Consider the following 20,513-nt stretch of genomic DNA (forward strand, 5'->3'; position numbering starts at 1 on the left):
ATAAAGAGAAGTTCAGTATCAAGACAAGAGGGCAGAATAATAGCATTGCACCAAGGGCTATAACTCTATTTCAATTTAGATAAAGATCAAAGCTAAATATTGAAATGTTTTACATATTTTCGGTCATTGAAGTTGATACAACTTTTTACTAACCCGCTTTTTGTATCTCTCACATGGTCGATGGAGTTGGGAGTGGATCTTGCCATGACCCCCCCCCCCCACACACCACCCACCCCCCTCGTCTTACGACACCCTCCCTGCCCCCACTTTTGGATGGCTGCACCTGTCACCTGGGAGCCTCTGCCTACACTCAGGATCAATTTACATAACCTCATTTAGCAGTTCACAAATCAGAGCCATTAAGGGCTGCTAACAGGAACCAAGGGTTCTAATTTAGCCTGCCTTTCACAGTGGGAAAATTGGGCGGCTCAGGCCTACAAATAAAGACTCAGGTCTTGGCTTTGATTGTTGATTGTGATGGTAAATGTACGGATGATTAGAACTGATTTTCCCCTTTATTGATTTCCTGCCAAAACACAGCGTGCAATGGTCCTGCACTGGGAACTGGGGTGGGGGTGAGGGCAAGGGATGCTGGTAAGGGGGAATATGTATGTATACTGCATAGTCTTAGCATATATCAATATCTCCTGAGGTATGAATTCTGGAAAAGGAAGTACTGTACCGTGCTGTTTCTCTGTTTAATGCTTTCACTATTTTCACTTTTGACAAAAGTGATCAGAATACAAAAATGTAATGCTGTGCCTGTAATGTTTAAACTACCAGCCATTTATATCAATCTTGCTGTATTGTTGTGTTTTTCCAATTGAAGACTCAAGATATTAACATGCTGTCCAGAAAAAAAAATCACTGATAGACTTAATATATTTCAGTATTTACTTCACTTCACAATGTACTGCATGTTTCACAAATGGCAGACACACAATCATGTGAAGGATTTACTTAAGCCTTAAATGCTTTTATTTACCATTCTGTGGCAATGTGACAGTGGCAAACAAATTTAGAGTGTCATGAATAGCAGAAGTCAAGAGCTCAAAAATTATTTTCAATCCGCATTCAATTTGGCAAAGATGGGGCTCATAGAATAAAGAGGCTGATTCAAATTTCCACTTGTTCACTGCTTAACTTGAAGGTGCCTCCAGGAGATGTGTGCTTTTGGGGGCATTTTGGGGCCATCCTTAATTAATCAACAAATCAGAGCTCTTCTCAGTTGGCCGCCTAGTCACATATGTTTGCACTTCACACTGTAATATAGAGGGCGAGGCTAAATGTGAGATGTATCTTGCTGCCTACAGATTTTGTCTGCAACTGATGCCAAATGTGATGACATAATATCGGTAGACACACATTTAACCACAGCTGAGATTTACCAAGAGAAAAAAAATAACCATGCTGGAACAGGGGTCATACAGACAAGTTAAGACCCCATGCGCATTTTATATTTTGTCACAGTTGTGCAACAGTCAAAAACTAACCAAACTGAAGTTATACAACAGTTGTGAGAGTATTGTTTTTGGACGTTTTTTAGACACTGGAGCTTTGTAGCTTTTGTAATGTTGGATTGTTTTTGTTGGTTAGTCACATGTTGGTTGGAATTAACTGTTAATTTGACGTTGTTGTGTTAGGTTATGTATTTTTCAATGTTTACTTAAGGTTGTTATTTGATGCTCATCATCTCATGTTGCTACATGATTGCACATGGGTTGAAAATGAACGTTTTCTTAACATTGGCACTTGACGGTCAGCATCAGACCATCTCACAGTCGAAAATAATTGTTCATATTGCCTATTTACGTAAATACAACGTTAAAAGTCTAATACTGATGTAACATGAACTTCTTAACCAAATGGATACAAAAAAATTGTTCTAATCTGTTCTAGTTATGTTACTCGCCTGTTACTAAAATGTGTATATATTTAATATATATTTTGATTTGATAGTTTACGTTTTATAATAGGCTAAACACATATTACTGTACAATAAGTCCCAATCTTTTTATTAGAGTCCATAAACATAGATTATACACCTCCATATAGGTGTATATATACACATCCATATATATCAATAATGCGATAATATACCGATGCAAAACTCCATGCACATGAGGTTAAAAACACAACTAGAATGAAAACATTAAAAAAACAATGAATATTTATTTAAAAAGAGAAAGTAGTAAAAGAGGATAGTAAAAGAGTATAAAGTCCAGACTATGCTGAAAAGGCTGTTACAACAAGAAAACCTTTCCTTCTTACAAAAGTTCAACATATCCAAATATGTCCAAATATTCTCTGTTAGAAGAGGAAAGTAACCTCAAGGAAAGTAACCCCAAGTTTCTAATTTCTCTAATGCACAATCTTAACCCCATTATGACTCTTGCATTTCAGTGTACTAGTTGCACTGTGGACAGATTGTACAATGTACTATAAACCAAAAGGTTGTGGGTTCAAATCCCAAATGGGGTCATAAAGAAATGTTTATTCAATTGTAGTACCTGAAGAGAGTACTCATATAGCTTATGTTAAGTAAAGCAAGTTCTATTAATGTAAGGAATTTTTTTTTTACTTCCCTTTGGTTAGGAATCAATGGGCAAAATAATTACAATGTTGGATCATGATCAAATAATGACATGTACAAAACTTTCCTTTACAGTCCACATGCAACCTTGTCACAATGTTGTGTGTTTACCTTCAAATGTAGATTTGTAGAAAACCTGTATTTTCAACCCATGATAGACTATGTAACAATATTGGATGATGACCATCAAATGACAACCATACACCAACATGGTATGATGGTGTTATCACATTCTACAGTGCAATGCTTAGTTTTAATGTTGTCCCACAGTTATTTTCCATCGTCTCTATATGGTTGCCGCTGGATTGGCACAAGACAATGAATCAACGTTTTTACATACCTTTATACAATACCATACCATTTTCCGTCATCACCGATATACAATGATACAACCAAAAAACAATGTTAATACAACGTTGTTTTTTCTAAAATGGCCATGGGGCGAGTGTCTGTGAGGTATGATTCACAAAAGTGCCCTGTCCAGCCTGACCCAGTAGCTCCAAATATCGTTTTAGCTGTTTCACTTGAAGATAATTTATGACAAGTGCACAGGGCAGGTTTATGTGGGGGTAGGGATTTAGAAGAATGGTGCTTGAGAATGCTATAGCAACCGCAAAGAGATAGACTAGAAGTATAGGCCTTTAGCAGGAAAAAACCCTCTAGCTGACTGAATTAAATTAAAACAGCAACCAGTAAAATATTAGATAGAACATAGCTGGGCATAAATGTTATACACCTAGTTTTGTCCTAAAAAGAGCTTTGAGTTTACTAGTTTTTAAAGATGATGAAAGAGTATCTTTCTAAACCTGACATCACAAACATTGATTATGTAGGGCATAGGCTTATTTGGCTAGATTTTTTCCCCTATTTTATTTTTTACTGTAAGAATAATAGGCAAGAAACGTGCTGAAGGCCTAAAACAAGTAGGCTAGGCCTACGCCATTAAATTAATCTTCTGATAGTGTTTCTATCATTCTGCAACTTCAGAAGAAGCTCATCCAAACGCTTGCAAATGCCCACTTATCAAACTTTCAATGAATAAAGGGAGTTGGCTACTGGCCAGTCGGCTGTCCTGTCCTGTCCATCGCGGTCTTTAAAAAAGCCTGGGGGAAACAACTGTTGTTGCTGTGTAGGCGAATTACAATTAACGAACTAGTAATTGATGAGGATAGACTGAACGGTTTCAAAGCAAACAAGGATTCTAATTGATTTGCATTTCCCTTTTTGCGCTCCAATCCGCATTGTCCGACATCCCTATTGATTAGACTGTGTGTATCGCTCCGCATGTGTTTCCCTTCATTAACAGATAACGGGTTACTGATTACTCCCGTCCCCGGGTTTAATGTTTCTTAATGTCTACTTTGTTCCCGTGTCATGTCGGAGGGCAGCAAGGATAATGAAAGGGTGGGTGGGCCGTGATTGGGCCGTATAGTGTGGCAATGGTATAGGCCTATTTAGGACGCCGGCTGCAAGGGGATCAGTGGAGAGGTTAGAATAGCAGAACCTTTAGGCTGACTGGAACACAGCATGTGGCCCTCGCCCCTCGCTTCAATCTCTGCCCTGATCCTGATTCTCTCTCACATGGAGGGACATTTTCTCTAAACTGACACATTTCACTTTGAAATCAATAGGACAATCTGTGAGACATGAAATCAGGCTGTGACTACTGTTTACACATGCATTGGCTACCTCTGCACATATGTGATTAGAAACATGGCAAGGTATAAAATAGGAGCAGTTTGGCCTATGAAAATCAGTCGTTGGAAGAGTATTTAGAGATGATCAGTTATTCATTACGCATAAAGCACTCAATTATGTTAGGCTAACTGAACCTTAATAATCACCGTGACAGATATAATTTCTGACAGATAGCCTAAGGCTGACTTTGCAGTCTGCCTTTTTTGACCGATGAGGCCAAGGTATTAAGTTTGTTAACTTATAGTCTTTTGAAATAAACAGCTCCACCAACCACTGAGAATCTATGGGCATACAATTTCCGTTCCTTCAGTTTTATGAATTGACCTCGAGACAAATGATAGACTACAGTGCATTGCATTCAATTGCCGGAAAAATACAAAAGAGAACTACCGCGTAGCATAGACAGAATTGCATGTTAGCTAATTGTTAATTTAAGCGATTCGCAGTGGCTAATTATGTCGACACAGCCAAGCCATTTGCATGATGGACCAGCCACCTGTCTCAACGCGAGGCGGCCCGCTGCCAGGGCAAACTATATAATTACTGAACAGCAGTGGGGCAATTTTTGACTGCCGTCCCTTTTGTGTCACATGAATTCCTCGTAATGACATATTTCATTAGGGGCAAATAGCACCCCCTCCTCCTGGTTCCAGAACAAAACGGGTGAGTCTCAACAGGTCCTAATATAGCCTACCCAACCTCACACCTCCACCCCCAGTGTTTTCATCAAGTTGCAGTTATTTGTTTTTTGGTGTGAGTTAAATAGACGCCTTTGCCTTTCTCAGCTTGAACGACGTATTGGTCAAACATATACTTAACGTGATTATTTAGTTTTAACTCATCAAGCTGTCACGTCATGGACATGCAGAGGTTATTTGGAATAAGGTATCTTGATTGCTTGTTGCTTGTTATCGCTGTTTTTCACCCTTTTCAGCACTCACTCCATAATGGGGCAACGTGGTTATCGTCTTACAGCCCACATCCCGCAAGTAATTTCGAAGACTGGACCATAAAGTCAGCCCACAATTCGCAGCTCAAGGCAAGTTGGGATGATGATGTAAGCCCCCAAGTTGATGTTAGGGGCAACCCACATTTCAGTTGTAGAGATTTGTGGATATAAATATGTTGCTAGCTCTGAGCCAGGTCAATGGGTGCTACTGATAAATTGGGAGGAACAATATTTCTTGACTTGTATTATTTGTGTAAATGAGGCGCAAATCTGCACTGTGGCATCTTCCCCTTGACTGTTGTGGTTAATTATTGGGTCATTAAAGCATAATGTCTGTTTTCTCTGTTGGCCGTGGCCCGCGGGCGCCTCTATAGCATCTCTTCTAAATACATTTATCCAGTTCAGTAAATCCGTTGTCAAACCAGACTGAAGCCCAGTAGGTGGTTGCAATGTCCTGCAATTAAGAACCATTATGCTCAACCTTGGCGGCGTTTGAAATAGGCCTAGGATAACCTCAGCTATTTGTTGGTATTCAGGTTTGCGCCACGCGCGCAAGCAATCAGTCCGTATTAAAGTAAAAAAAAAGTTTGTCAGTGAGACAGCGAAGGAGACCATTACATACCACTTAGTAAAGGACTTTGTGTTAACACGGTTAGTGACGGCTCGGTGCCTACGAAAGGACTCCCGCTGGTACAGTGCACGGCCATGGCAACATGCCTCTATCTATCTGGCTTTATAACGTCTGTCGTACTTCCATAATGCCATGTCAGTGATGTCCCAAGACGCTCTCGCTGCCAACCCCCCCTCCACACACACACATACACACACACACACAAAGGCAAATTCGTAATTCAAAAATCCGGTGACACATGCGCGTCTCTCCAAACGGAAGTGGGAGAGGGACCACATGGCATGCTGCTACTAAGCTGCCTCAGACTTAGGGCAGCTCAGCCCACAGCGAAATGTGGCAAATTAACGTATGTATCAATTAAAGCCTCTGATTGAGATGCTACGCATGTACGCAATCTCATGGACAACGATGCCTGACCTGGGGCTCGCAAATAAGAGCACTGTTGCCCTTTGTAATGCAGACTGCAGAAAGGACGGTGAAACAACATCGCAACGAACGAAAATCAGGTTTGCGATTTGAGTAGAATAAATACAAAAACGATACATTTCACCAACGTAAACTGAACCCATGAATTCCACAAATTTTGTATTTTTTCTTTTTTTAAAGTAGCCAATTCCTTATTCATTTTGAAGAAAAATGTCTAGTGGCCATCAAATACGTGTTTCCATCAACGCAGTTCAGCAATCAGCACAGGACAATTTGCCTGTACATTTCTATGACCATTTGAAAATACACCCCAATTTTCGAAATAAAGCATTTTCTCACTCATACACAAAAAGGAGACATGGCATCTCAGTCAGCAATTCATGTCTACTCTCCTCCAGGCCCATTCAAAATGTGGACTGATTGCAGCTATATCCATTAAAAGAATAATGTACACAGAAGAAACAAAACCAAATGAAAAACGAAGGTATAAAAATGCGTTTTTGTTCGTGAGAGGGAAAAGAATCTATTCAGACAGCACTGAATGCGCTGCATTTCATTGCTGCAACAATTATGCTGAGGGGTCAAGTATTACAGCATCTTGTGTTCCACTTTGCATGCTAAGTATTTCAGCTCACAAATGACCGTCGGGTGGGCTCTTCGCACAATGGCTTCAAGAACCAGATAAATGCAGGACAATTACATATTGTTTTGCTACCAGTTGACAATAAGATTTACCAAAGGAGGTGATTGCAGTTACAGTGTAATTGTCCTATTTGTCATGCACATTAATGAATGCATGCTGGAGTTATATTGTTAAGAATAACTCAAACGAGAGGGCAAAAGGAAGAAAACTAGGCTCTATGCTGCATGTTAGAAAAGTCCCCTTTAAAGAACATTTCAAACAACGCTCTTACAAATTATCGTTCCGAGTTAAGCTTGTGTTTAATGTCTAATGCAAGCACAACAGAACTACAAAACCATAGTCAACGAAATTGCATTCATCGGCACAATACCCTATACATTTTGGATTCACAAATGATTGATATGACACTGTCATTATATCATCACACTCATTCCCTGTATCGCATATCATAGTTGACCACAACCCATTTGCAGGTCGATTCAATTTCGAACATTGTAAACAGCTAAATGCTTTTCAGCGCGAGTACCTCAAACACTGACAGAAGCCAAATGAATCATTATGGGTCAGGTCCCTATACGGACAGAGTAGTCGCCAAGCGCCAATACGGTTTAGCAGATTGAATACAATTGTCAACTTCCATCCGTCACTACACATGTTATAGGTTATAACAGTTTATTTTGTTTCATTAACTAAATTAATTTTGCGATCCATGCAGCAGGCCGTTGTCCTTCTTCATTTCAGCACCTTGGACAGCGCTATATGCTCATCTAATCCACGCCCTACACATAACGTCAAACTCAAACATTTCAAGTGCTGTAACCTATCACTAGATATCAATATCAAGTTTTGATAAGAACATGACTATGTTGTTATAAAAGATGATGACTATAACTAAATAAATTGCTTTTAGACTATGTGTTGTTAGCCTGAAACGCGCTAGCGAACAACTTAATTGCCTGTTTAGAAGACCTTTCTAGAAAGAGTAGGGGTCCCAAAAGCCCTGCATGGTCGTTATATCTTCCAGGCAAAACTGTGACTATAACCATGTTACAAGACAAGACATGCGACAAACTGAAGCCCAACAAGTGAATTCCATAAGGCCGAGGCTACCTCGGTTAACTATAGGCCTACTGAACACTTTGCTATATTGCCATGAGTCTGTAAAACCAGTCTGACCATTAGACATATCGCTAGGTCTGTTGTTGTCCACCACTCTAGTAGGCCTAGAGCATGTGTAAGAAATAAATGTCTTCAGAGCCAGTCGCAACACCTGACTTTACCGCGTTGAGCAAATCCTGGGGGACTGGGTCATAGCTGTCATTACAACTACAGATTTCAACCCATTTAAGCTATTTGTAACTAATAGCCCAACAGGCCACAGTACACCTATATTCCTGCCTGTTAGAACACGCGAATGCATAACTCGATTAATATTAGAAAATATTCTTAACGTGTCCAAAATATCCAAGGTGGTCCTAATGGCTAGTGGATTAACTTTACTGGTACAAATATACCACACGGGTCCTTGGCGCGAAAATATATTGTTGCATTCTAAATGAGAGTAAGCAGGAGAAACAAACCTAGCAAACCCTAAACTCAAATATGATTGCCTTGAGATTAGGGACTAATTGCTTTGGGTTCATGGAGACCTGCCCACGATAAAGCCACGATGACTTGCAGGAGTTGTACAATGTGTCTGTGTAAAAGAGAGCGACGAGAGCACACACGCTTCCAACAAGTCATTCTCAACAGCTACAAGCGCCACACAAAGACCACACACCGCGCCAAAGACATGTTAATGTAATCCAAAGGCCCTCAGAGCTCCTTCGAACAAAACCATTCCACCAAATACCTAATAGAACAAATTGCTGGTGCTGCTAAGATTTCGTTTGAAAATGGCCGAATTCATACTAAGTTTTAGATAAATGGTAGCCTACTTTTCCTAGTTTGCAGATAAAAACTAAAAAGGGTAATGGGGTCTCAAAGCAAAGGATTTGATCTGTTTGAAAGTTAAAGTTATGGAAATTGGGGATGGGGGGAGGGGGGGGGGTGTAAATACATGCCATATTTACTCAACACAACATGATAAATAATCAACAATATAAATAATAAAATACAACACAATTATAGTTATTCATTGTAAGCCTAATTACGTACCGTCAAAGGTGAAAGAGCGAAAGAACGTTTTGACTCAAGCACTGACTTATATGGGCATATAGCCTACAAGAGCGTTTGATGTTGCATGTTCTAATAATATCGAACAGTTGGGCTACCAAATAGCATACTCAGGCTTTCATGATATAACTTATAGAAAATAGTCTATGAAATGCTCTATTGATTGAATGGCTCTTTAGTGAAAACGAGAGCGCCATTATAATCAGCGCCTCATTAAAATCCGTGCACTGCTGCCCACGCCCTGGCGCAAGGTCGCGACAACAAACTGGACAGTCTAAAACTTAATTATGCTGTATAGTTCCTGACATTGAGTTCGTATTTCTGTAAAATATATTCAAAAACATATCTATATTCTTTTTTTTCTTACCAAAAAGAATTGGATGACGTTGGTGTAAAATACCATTGGACGTAGATGTAGGCAAACAGCAGTGGCAAATGAAAAAGCGACTCTGTGGTCAGAAGACAAGCGTCACCTGTGTCATACATTTGGTCCATACACCTTGTCAAACAGCGTCAAAGGTCGCTGAAGGTCGTCATAGTAGTCTACTATTTCCTCTCTCGACGGGCTCGCACGCAAACTTCAACGCGATTAGCTTTCTTTCATCAATGGCCTACACTGCGTTATCCAACTGCTGCTACCTATGTAGGTAGGGACCACCGTCTTCAATCCCGTTTCAGGGCAACTGCACATCCTCCTCTCATAAAGGTCCGGACACCATGGCAAAAACCTTGGTGCCCTTAGTGAAGCTGTTGAGTGCAACAAAGCATTTAATTTTAAAGTCATCTGAATAACTTATTTTGAATGCAATCAATAGATTCCAGATGCATATGCATATGTAATTATATTGTTGCTATGCATATATTCGCATTGGTAGCCTATTTCAGTCAACTAAACTTCGAATGTGCAATAGGCCTACACTAGGCTAGTCCAACCGTCAGGCCACTTTACACATCTTAACAAATTGAATTTCTTAACCGAATAACAACATAATTTGCTATCTGGATTCACAATAGCATCATTTCCTATAATATTCCTCATGTCACAATATTCGTTGAAAATGTAGCTCTGAATCTAAAGCGTTCATCACACAAGATGGGCGATTCCATACGAAAGGCTTACTAACTGAAACGCTGAGAGTTCGTTCAAAACAAAGGGTCCTTGGTAGAGGTCTTTATTTACTACAATCTATTGCAATAGCTGTACAGTCTGCTTACTAATTCTACGTCCAAATAATATAAAGGGTTTTATAGATTAATTATATTTTAAATGAAATAATATTGGCCAAGTCGACCTTATTGTGCCAACTCAAAAATACAACAAACGGTAAATCAACATCTGAGTACACTATGGCCCATAAATGAGATTTGTAGGCCTACCGATGAAACCAATATCACATAAATCTTAAAGTGAAATCATAATCGCGTGGATGCTGTGTTCGTGTCATAGGATATTCGTATTGAAAAATGTAGCCAGTCTTATATAAAACATATTTTGATAAAGGCAAATTTGAAGGTTTCGTTATAGCCAATAAGGCGTAGACTAGACTACCTAGACCTACTAGTTAAGCGAGAGCATTGAGTCAAAATGTGGAAGTATGATTTGGTTATAGTTGTGGCAGAGACAAACATCAAAATGACGAAAAAGGAGTTTGAGGCTATAACTAGAAAGGTAATACAGCATGATGCCTTCTCGATCACTGCAGGTGACATATCCTAGATTACGAAAGAGATCTCACAGTCATTTTATCCTCTCACGCCCTGGCCCTGGCCCGTCTCATACCAATAATCTCTCACACAATTAATTTGGAATGAGCAATTTATTTTCTGGAGTAGTTCAAAACCTTCTCAAATCAATTACGAAGCAAAAAATCGCTTTGCATTTCCATTTTAGCTTTCCATTGCATATAAATGACACTTTTAGGCACCAGACATGCATTCACGCAGTCAAAATAGTATTAAAGATTGAGATCACCATCCCATTGGTAAATTAGCCAACATTATACTGGAAGTATGCGCACGATGCGTTTTGTCTGTATAGGCTTCTGTGTGATTCAGGTCGCTCAACGATACTGGAATAAAACATTATTTGTGTTTTGTTGTAATATGTCTAGCAGTTTAAAGCCTATATTAAAATCATACATTAAAAAGCAAAACTTTGTGTAGACTTTAGATCCGTATGTAACTTAACAATGTGTAAACAATGAATGCTTATTTTCATTGCTATGTTCCTTTCAATTCACTAACTGATTATTGATAAACGTACCTCTGATAAGCGCGGAGAATTTGTCTTGCGAAGTTATTTGAGAAGAATACGTTGTTTGGTCAGGGATTTGATCGATAAGCGTCCTTTGAGCAACGTTTGTTTGATCTCCAGTGTTAAAAGAGTGGAGACCTCACCTTACTGACTCACCCTCACCAGAAAGAGAAATGGACGAGCGGGCACCGGCCTATACGCAAAGAGACGCCAAATGCACACAAAGGCCGAGTTTACTCTGTGATCCCCAGATAGCATGTAGCTACACAACTAGCCAAAGGAACCATAAACCACATCAACCCTGGCGTTGCTCGCAAAAAAACATTAGTAAAAAAGCAAACTCCTAGTATTCTGGAGGAGGGTCGACCACTTGAAGGAAAATGTAGCATTGGAGCTTTAGCAATAGACCTATACGAAGACATCAAACTGGGCATTTTGAATCACTAACACAGTTTGGATCACACTTAACAGGTGTTCCATTGATGAAACTGAATCAAGGCATTACGAAGGTTTAAACATAGCAGGAAAGAGCAAAATCATTTTAAACATTTAGTGTCATGTTAAAGATATTGGCCTAAACTAGTCTCCGCATTTTGAAGGCTACAGGCCTACAGCCCACTGAGATGACAAGCCTCAATTACAGGCTGTGATAATAATAATAATAATAATCATAATCATAATAATCATAATAATACAAGTACTAAAAGCCGAATAACAATAATGATAGGTCTAGTAAAATAACAGTAAGGAATAATAGTTAGCCTATTCAATCTATTCAAAATTATTAGAGGCTCTCTCCTTAGACCTACTTCTCTTAAAAAACATACACTCAATTTCAATAAAGGGATCTGAATTTAATTTCCATAATTTATTAATAGGATTGTTTGGCTGTATTTCAGTCAAATATCTATATAAGTTACATGTAAATAAAACGTACAGATACCGATGGAACTCAACACAACAAACCATCAATAGCGATAAAAACTTGTACTACAGATTGCTAAAAATTATATATTCAATTCAAACCTTTTACAGAAATATACAAGCTACGTCTTACATTAAATTCTATTATAAACCAGAGCCATCTGTGAAAAAGTTGAAAAGCACCCACAGAGTCCCCCGTTTCTAGTGGGATTGTCATCGTGTCTTTATCCCAACTGACGCACATACAGGAGTATGACTTCTGATGATGCAGGCTATGTTCTCAGTATAATTTACATAAATAATTCCACCTTCCGAGTGAGGTTTGAACTCGCATATCCTGATAATAACTTGTCTCAAGTTCCGTCTCCACACCCCTCCTGCTAATATCAGCACATCCAACAGTCTTTCCAAAAGAGTCAATTACATTTTCAGAAGAGCGGCAACCAATGCACATGGTGTTGTTCAAATTCACACAAAGTGTTTTTTGTTGACTTATAGCTGCAAAAGTCGTAACAGCAGTGTTTTTTGTTATTCTTGTTGTCACCATGTCCTGCCATATAATAGAGCAGAACACTGCAAGGCCGTTCCGTACTCGGCGCTCGATGAGTTCAGGTGAGAAAGGCCGGCCACCTGGCTCTGGAGAGAAGGCGGGCTGGCGGAGTGCTGCACTAAATCTGGAGAGTGACCTGCGCTGCCCACCTGCTGGGTTTGATGTTGCCCCAGGGCCGAACTGTTATTGGACATTATCATTACATTGCCGCCTTGCTGGTGATGGGTCTGCACTGAAGGGGTTGGAGTGTGGGTACTGCCTTGGCATGGCTTTCCGTCTTTCACCAACACTGGCACGGCCACCCGCCGGGGGGACTGCTGCTGTTGCTGACAGGAGCCACTCTCCTGCTGCAAATGTTGCTGGGACACTTTGTCTTTAGCTTGTCTCTTCATTTTGTACCGGTGATTCTGAAACCAAATTTTGACTTGGGTAGGAGTGAGGTGGATCATACTCGCCAGGTGCTCTCTTTCCGGCGCAGAAAGATATTTCTGTTGTTTGAATCGTCGCTCGAGCTCGTAGACCTGAGCTTGAGAGAACAACACTCGCCTCTTCCTTCTTGGGGTGCTCGATAGCGGACCCATGCCTTTTCCAACATCCGCTAGGGAACCGAGACTTCCCATGCTGCCCATATTCATTCCCGAGGAAGAGCCCATGAAACGTGAGACTGAAAGCAGAAAAAGGTCAATGAATTGATGATGATGATGATGATGATGATGATGATGATGACAATAATAATGACAACAAACACAGTAATAATTACAATAATTATAATAATAGTCTAATCATCATAATCAGAATAATAGCAGCAACCATTTTACTTGTATTTCTTAACAAAAAAATATTAATATTATGAACCAGTAATTTCTAAACTGTACGTTTAATCAGTAAGTTTAAGACACAATCTGTAATTCTAAAAACAACTACTTGTCAGCTCCGCCACATAATGCTGAGGGATGGGATGGGAGAAATCTCACTCTCAAATTCATTCTGGATGCAAGGACTGACATCAACATGGGAGTTTTAAGCACATTTTGAAGCTATGCAGTCTTTGTTTACATTAATGTTGTTTGTAAACATTGGAGTAAAACAGGCTTATATGTTGGGTTATATTGGGTAAAACAGGTGTATTAAAGCTCATGAGGCAACGAAATAATATTCTTCAATAATCAATTGATCATACATTTATATATTAAAAACGGCTTCACGAATTACGGATTGTGGCTTGATACGAAATATCAGACTTTTATTTGATAACGTTTCCCTTGGTTTCTGATAAATTACAGCCTTAAAACATAATTGTATTATAACCTAACGGCCTACAGTACCTTTGAACTAGCAGGTGATTGATGCCATGCATTGTTTCCACTTAAAGTCAACAGGTGTATATTGATATTTTGAGAGACCTATTTCGTCACATCTACATATTGGGAAGTAAACTGCAAACCCAAAATGATCAAAGGTAAAGACAGCTTTAGAAACATATTCCTATTGGTAACTGTTGTTAAACAACTGATGTTATAAAACGGTAACAAAGTCACAGAACATTGTGGCTATCTAGGTTTACCAATAGCCTAAACACCTGAAGCAATGTCATTATCAATTTTCATTTCGTTGCACATGTGATGAGGGGCTACTAAAAGCAGCTCACCTGCCAGCATTAATTTGACAAGTGCCCATGGTACTTACTTGTGGAGAAGCGCGGATCTGGATTGGCTCCGTACCAGCCGGTGGCCGTGGCGCTGCCCCTCATGCCGTCTTGGTAGGGCGGAAGGTCGCTCATGTTGCCCAGGTTGCCGTTACAGTAGCCCCCCATCGCGGTGTGTGATAGTTGAGACACCCCTGCCGCAGTCATGTGGTAAGCCGCGGACATTGTCCCATTATGGCCCATGTGGTGTTGCTGCATCGCCGCCTGAGAGACCTGCGGCTGACGGTATGATGTGAGAGGTGACCCCAAGTTGTTATTCTCCATACTTACTTTCTTGTAGCTCTCCTCAAGAGGACTCAAGATATCGGAAACAGAAAAAGGAGTCGTATGCTTAGGGCTCATCGACATTGTTCTGGGGCTGGAGAGGGAGAAATTAGAAGGCAAGGCAATCTCTCCTTCTGTTTTTTTTTTTGGTCAAAGCCCCTCTGTTCCTGTTGTCTCAACGTCGATCCTGCTAGATGAACACGTAGGCTACGAGAGCGCCTGAAGTCCGCCTTAATTGGATTGAGTGGGAGCTCGGTACTGGCTTTCGTTTGTTTTAGCTGGGTGCCAGGTTTAAGGCTACCATCAGAGGCGGGGCATCAGCAACTAGGGCAACAATACAAAGCAGCTCTATCCTCCTTGCACCCAAGCATAATTTGACTTGTTGGCAGGCTACATGAGCTCCCCTCCCACCAACCCATAACCAAAGTACGAACATAAATGTGTATTATTTGTAGTGGACCTGAAGTGTAGTAACCTATATAGCAGAAGTAGATGTCCACTGGTAGTGGTGAAAGTGTTATTGTCATGTTGTCGTGGATAAACATGCAGCAGTAACCTAGTGGTTTTCAGTACAGCCACAATACACTTTATTAGCTGCAGTGATGTTTACGAGGACCTCTTGATGAAAGGAGGCCGAGACGAACTTGAGAGTTGGAGAACCACTCCGTTCCTGAAAGCTTCAGTTGAACTACTGACTTTTAATGGCCATAAGAGGCTTCTGGTGATTGCAGGCGTGTTTGCATTATGCCATCGTACTCACACATGCAAAAGTGCACTTGCGACCAGGGAGGAAAATTGACGGATAAGTAAATAAATACACATCCGCGTGTTAAGTGGCTGCGTAAATGATTAATCTCTTTTCTATTGATATCATTGGACGCAGGCAGCGTGTCGCGAAAATTCAGATGTACTCGTCACTGAAACCCATAAGAAATTAAATGTGCTCAGGGAAAAAGGATCTCAGGTAGAGTCAACGGCGCTCAAGTTGCCCACAGTCGCATCTCGCCCTAATGCTCAAGAAGCCATAATGGTCTCACTCAATCATGCTTAATTTCTGCATAAAGGTAAAAAGCGTTTTGTTTTCCTCCTCACCTTTCAATGAAAAATGACACTACAGGCCGCGATCCTGACTTCGCATAATTCGAATTTCCGTGAGGCTATATTATGTCAAAGGGGTCTTTTTCTCGAGTACCAAATTGCAAGGTAAACATTTTTTATGGGGAAAAGGTTAAACGTTTAGATGTATTTCTGTGTTTTATACCAATACAGGCTATACTGTGATGTTAGTTGTGTAATAGCATGGTACAATAACAACCACAATATAATAATGAAAACATTATTATTATTATTGTTGTTGTTGTTATTGTTATTATTATTATTAATAATAATAATAATAATAATAATAATAATAATAATATATGGTAATTGGTCAATTATATTAACCTGTCGTGTTTTGTTACTGTTATTATACCATTACCATTCCCTACATTTGGTTGTTATTGTTCTATTTCTTCTATGACTGATGGCCTTGGGTATTCGGGTGAATGAGAGCATAGCCATCGCATGCTCTGTCATGTACATATGTTATAGTTATTAGTTCATCATTAACCATAACTTCTGTATTAGCCTAGTAGTTGTAATAATAATAATAATAATAATAATAATAATAATAATAAAATAAAATACAAATATAAAAAGAATAGTGCTTCTATTATTATTATTATTATTACTACTATTATTATTATGAATAATAATAATAATAATAATAATAATACATTATGCTATATAAATCGTCGACCTAATCATATTAATAGAGAAACAGCCTATTAGGCTTACTATTAGGCCTTATGCTACACCACCACCAGTAGGCCTGCTACTTCTTACTATTTACTACTACTTACTACATTATAACTACTGCAATTGTGTCATTAGCATCACCAACGGTTTTCATAACTAAACAGGCATAATATATTCGAGTATAGGCCTATAGATGCAACGGATAAATAAGCTGTTGAGGAAATTCATTGGTAGGATATGATGTTGGATATAAGTCTTTGTGGTTGTTTTTTGGATATAGGCTTGTCACATTTCAAAGTGTGAAGTCAGATATCACTGACATGATAGGCCTATTTGCACGCTAACTTTTGAGATATTCAAATTATTGAACTAGTTGTCTGCAATGTTAAAGGTTTTGTCCAACCTGTCTGCAGTCTTAATAGTAGATGATATTATATTAGGAATAAAACCTATCATCGATATACACTCAACAAACATTTTATTAGGAACACTATACTAATACTGGGTAGGGCCTCCCTTTGCTCTCAAAACAGCCTCAATTATTCATGGCATTGATTCCACAAGATGTTGGAAACATTCCTTTGAGATTCTGGTCCATGATGACATGATTGCATCACGCAACTCTTGCAGATTTTTCAGGTGCACTTTCAAGCTGTGAATCTCCCGTTCTACCACATCCCAAAGGTGTTCTATTGGATTCAGATCCCGTGACTGGGAAGGCCACTGAAGAACACTGAACCCATTGTCATGTTCATGAAGCCAATTTGAGACGACTTTTGCTTTGTGACATGGTGCATTATCATGCTGGAAGTAGCCATTAGAAGATGGGTAAATTGTGGCCACATGCACATGGTCAGCAACAATACTCAAATAGGCTGTGGCATTCAAGCGATGATTGATTGGTATTAAGGGGCCCAAAGTGTGCCCAGAAAACATTCCCCACACCATTACACCACCTCCACCATGAGAAGGTGTACAGGTGTTCTTAATAAAGTGTTCGGTGAGTGTATATAGTCCTGCATCATTTATGCATGTGGCACGGCCTAGGGAATACATACAATTTAAGAAAGACAGCGTCTTCTAGTGGCGACGATACGAAATTGTCTTTTACGCATAGGCATATAGCATAACATCGTCACATAAAAACAGCCTATGGAAATGTAGCTAAATATCACAAAGTAGCATTCTATGCATTTTATACTTACCAGGTTTATTTGGTGTGTAATGGGGGAATCCATATTAACTCCATATTTAGCCATTTTTGTCAATAGATTAATCCTTTCATAGGCCAGTATAGGGGTAAAGTGTTCTCTGATGTGTATGCAAAGAAGCCTTTTATGAATCAACAATATGTTGTGCCAGTTTTACAGTGTATTGCACACTTGGTAACGTTTGTTTGGGGCTTCCTAAATATGGTGGTGCTCTATGTTTCCCTCTCTCGGTCTGTGGGTACGCTGGATAGAATCCATGGCATCCAAGAAACTACACATGTATTCTCTTCCTTATCCTTGGAATTCATAGGATAGCATTTTTTTGCGGAGACAATATCATCTCATATCTGTTCGTATTCTCAATAAATAATTTCTCCACAACAGGTGAGCGCACCATACAGTGATAATTCAGTGCGTGACATACATGCAATTACAGGCAATTTGAATTATAACGTGTTTCCTCTAGGGTATATGCCTTCCGTAATTACAGAATTTCAAAAGGCATTCTTAATTATCTAAATCAGGACCTCTTTTCTGTACTGGAACACGGCTATTATGGTCAATTAACGTTAATTAGTCCAAATGCTCCTGCTAATTCCTCAGAATAATGAGGAGACTTTGAAGAGGCGCGTGAAGGGGCCACCGAGGCTTTGTTCCGGGTTCAGATTGTTGTTTGTGAAATGATCGTGGGGAATCATACAACTGAAAACAACTTTCGCGAAATATATGAGTACATTTAATGAATCGCCAAAGATTTAGAATGGGAGGTTTAACCTTACAACCTTAATTTCTTAAAATATTTTACTTTTATGATGACCCCAATCCAATTAAGTCTGTTTTATGGAATCAAATAGTCCAGGCTTAATACAAAATATAAAACGTTTGTTTCTATGCTTTCTATACCGAAATTAACCAATGGGCCTTTTCTGTAATTAATGGATTGTGATCTCAAAAAACGGGGTTGGTGATTTAGAAAACCAATAGTATGTGTTATCCTGACATCTAGCGGTGATTTAGCAGACCAACATCAACAAACCTAGACAATACTTTGGTACTAGCCATGATGACTCGAATGCGCATGCACGTCGGCGGGCATCACCACTCTGGCAATTCACCTCTTCCAAGATGGGGTCCGCGATGCAAACCAATAGGCAACAAGTTCAAGCAAGACTGACACAGATCCATCATATAGCAAATTCCTTGAACTGAGCTTCAGTGTAACAGCCATAATACAACTGACATGTGAAAGGATTATTATTTTTTTATTTTGTTTCCCTTTTTATAATATGTTGCACAAATGGTTGGTCTAGGAAATGCTAATTAACTCTTTAATTCGTTATGAAGACCCTATCTCAGTTCCTGGTCCAGCACTAGCACACCTGATTCAACCAGTTAATCAACACGGTATTGATTATGAATCAGGTGTAATCGTGTTGGGCTAGAAGGAAAGCCTGTAGATCCCCATGACCAGGGTTGGTGACGTATACTGATCAATAGACTATAGTCTATTATATATTGAAATGTGCTGTTGACTTCCTCCAAACTTATCACCTGTCTTGCTCAGTAACTATTTAAGCATAGAGGTGGGTGCCATCCTTGACTTTCTTGTCTGACTCTGGCTAAAGAGTTCAGGCCTCGAATACCTTAAGTGAAAAACGGGTTACCAAAATAGTGGGAGAATTCACATTGTTCGATAAAACAGTGGGGCCATTGGCAAGATTTTAAAAAGACTGTATAGCTATTGCTTGAGTCCAAATTGGACCTAGATTGATGAATGCAACTGACTAATATGTTTAGATATTAGAGTAATAAATTAGAGTGAAATAATTGATAATGTTGTGAGAAGACAAAGGTAAAAACTGCCTTTGTTTTAACCAACTTTTGATATCAACTTGTATCGATAGGCAATATGAAATTATAGAAGAATTCAGTTTAACAAAATATACTGATAACAATTTCATGTTAGAAATGTGTATATTCCAAACCAACTGACGTTCGTTGTTGGACTACCACAACGAAATTCAAAATAAGGTTTACTTTTCAATATGTTAGATTTTCATCTTCAAATGCAAGCCTAGCTTCTAAAAAGGCCCAATTCAAGGCTAGTCAGGAGGAGTAAAACTAGTGATGGGGAATATCGAACCCATCCTATTCAGAGAAGTTCTTCCAACCAACTTAAAAAAACCAATGGCAACCTCTAAAAGCCCGTCTTTGTCACCCTTAAAACCCACGATACTCTAAAACACCATTGTGGTGTTAAACCTCATAAATTTGTCGCAGGGACTGATTAAACATCACGAGAATTGAAACACTAAGGATTTTGTCTAGGTCCCTTTTGGGGAGAGGACAATGGTCCATTCAAAGGGAGACACACACACAAAAAAAGTGTTTAAGGGGAGATGCAGCGAGCGGAGGGGTTTGGTCAGGCCCCTCCATATGTGATACAAGGTGGCCCAAGCAAGAGGGACAAAAGACCAGGTGACAGCGACGATGCGCTACAGGGTCGCAGGACGAGCAAACAACATCATAGGGGTCGTGAAAGCGTGAAGCTATTAGGCATCTCACATCCCTACCAGCCCCCGCGACATATTTCACTTCAATCAAGGGAATAATACAGAGCGACAAGTTCTTCGCCATAGCCAACTTTGCTATGACAACAATCTAGATATTCAGTGTACAAATTGTGTACACCC

The 20,513-nt window shown here is 39.5% G+C and overlaps 1 protein-coding gene across 1 annotated transcript; it reads right to left on the bottom strand.

Annotated features, from left to right (window-relative positions):
• Window positions 1–12,833: 12,833 nt before the first annotated feature.
• On the bottom strand, window positions 12,834–15,013 carry nkx2.1 (NK2 homeobox 1; the record flags this gene model as incomplete). Its single annotated transcript, XM_083684061.1, has 2 exons — window positions 14,530–15,013; window positions 12,834–13,507 (listed from the first exon to the last, which is right to left on the bottom strand). Exons 1-2 carry the CDS (start codon window positions 14,894–14,896, stop codon window positions 12,834–12,836), a joined length of 1,041 nt encoding a protein of 346 aa, XP_083540187.1. The 5' UTR covers window positions 14,897–15,013.
• Window positions 15,014–20,513: the final 5,500 nt, after the last annotated feature.

This window comes from Argentina silus (genome assembly GCF_951799395.1).
Source record: "Argentina silus genome assembly, chromosome: 13".
NCBI lineage: Eukaryota > Metazoa > Chordata > Actinopteri > Argentiniformes > Argentinidae > Argentina > Argentina silus.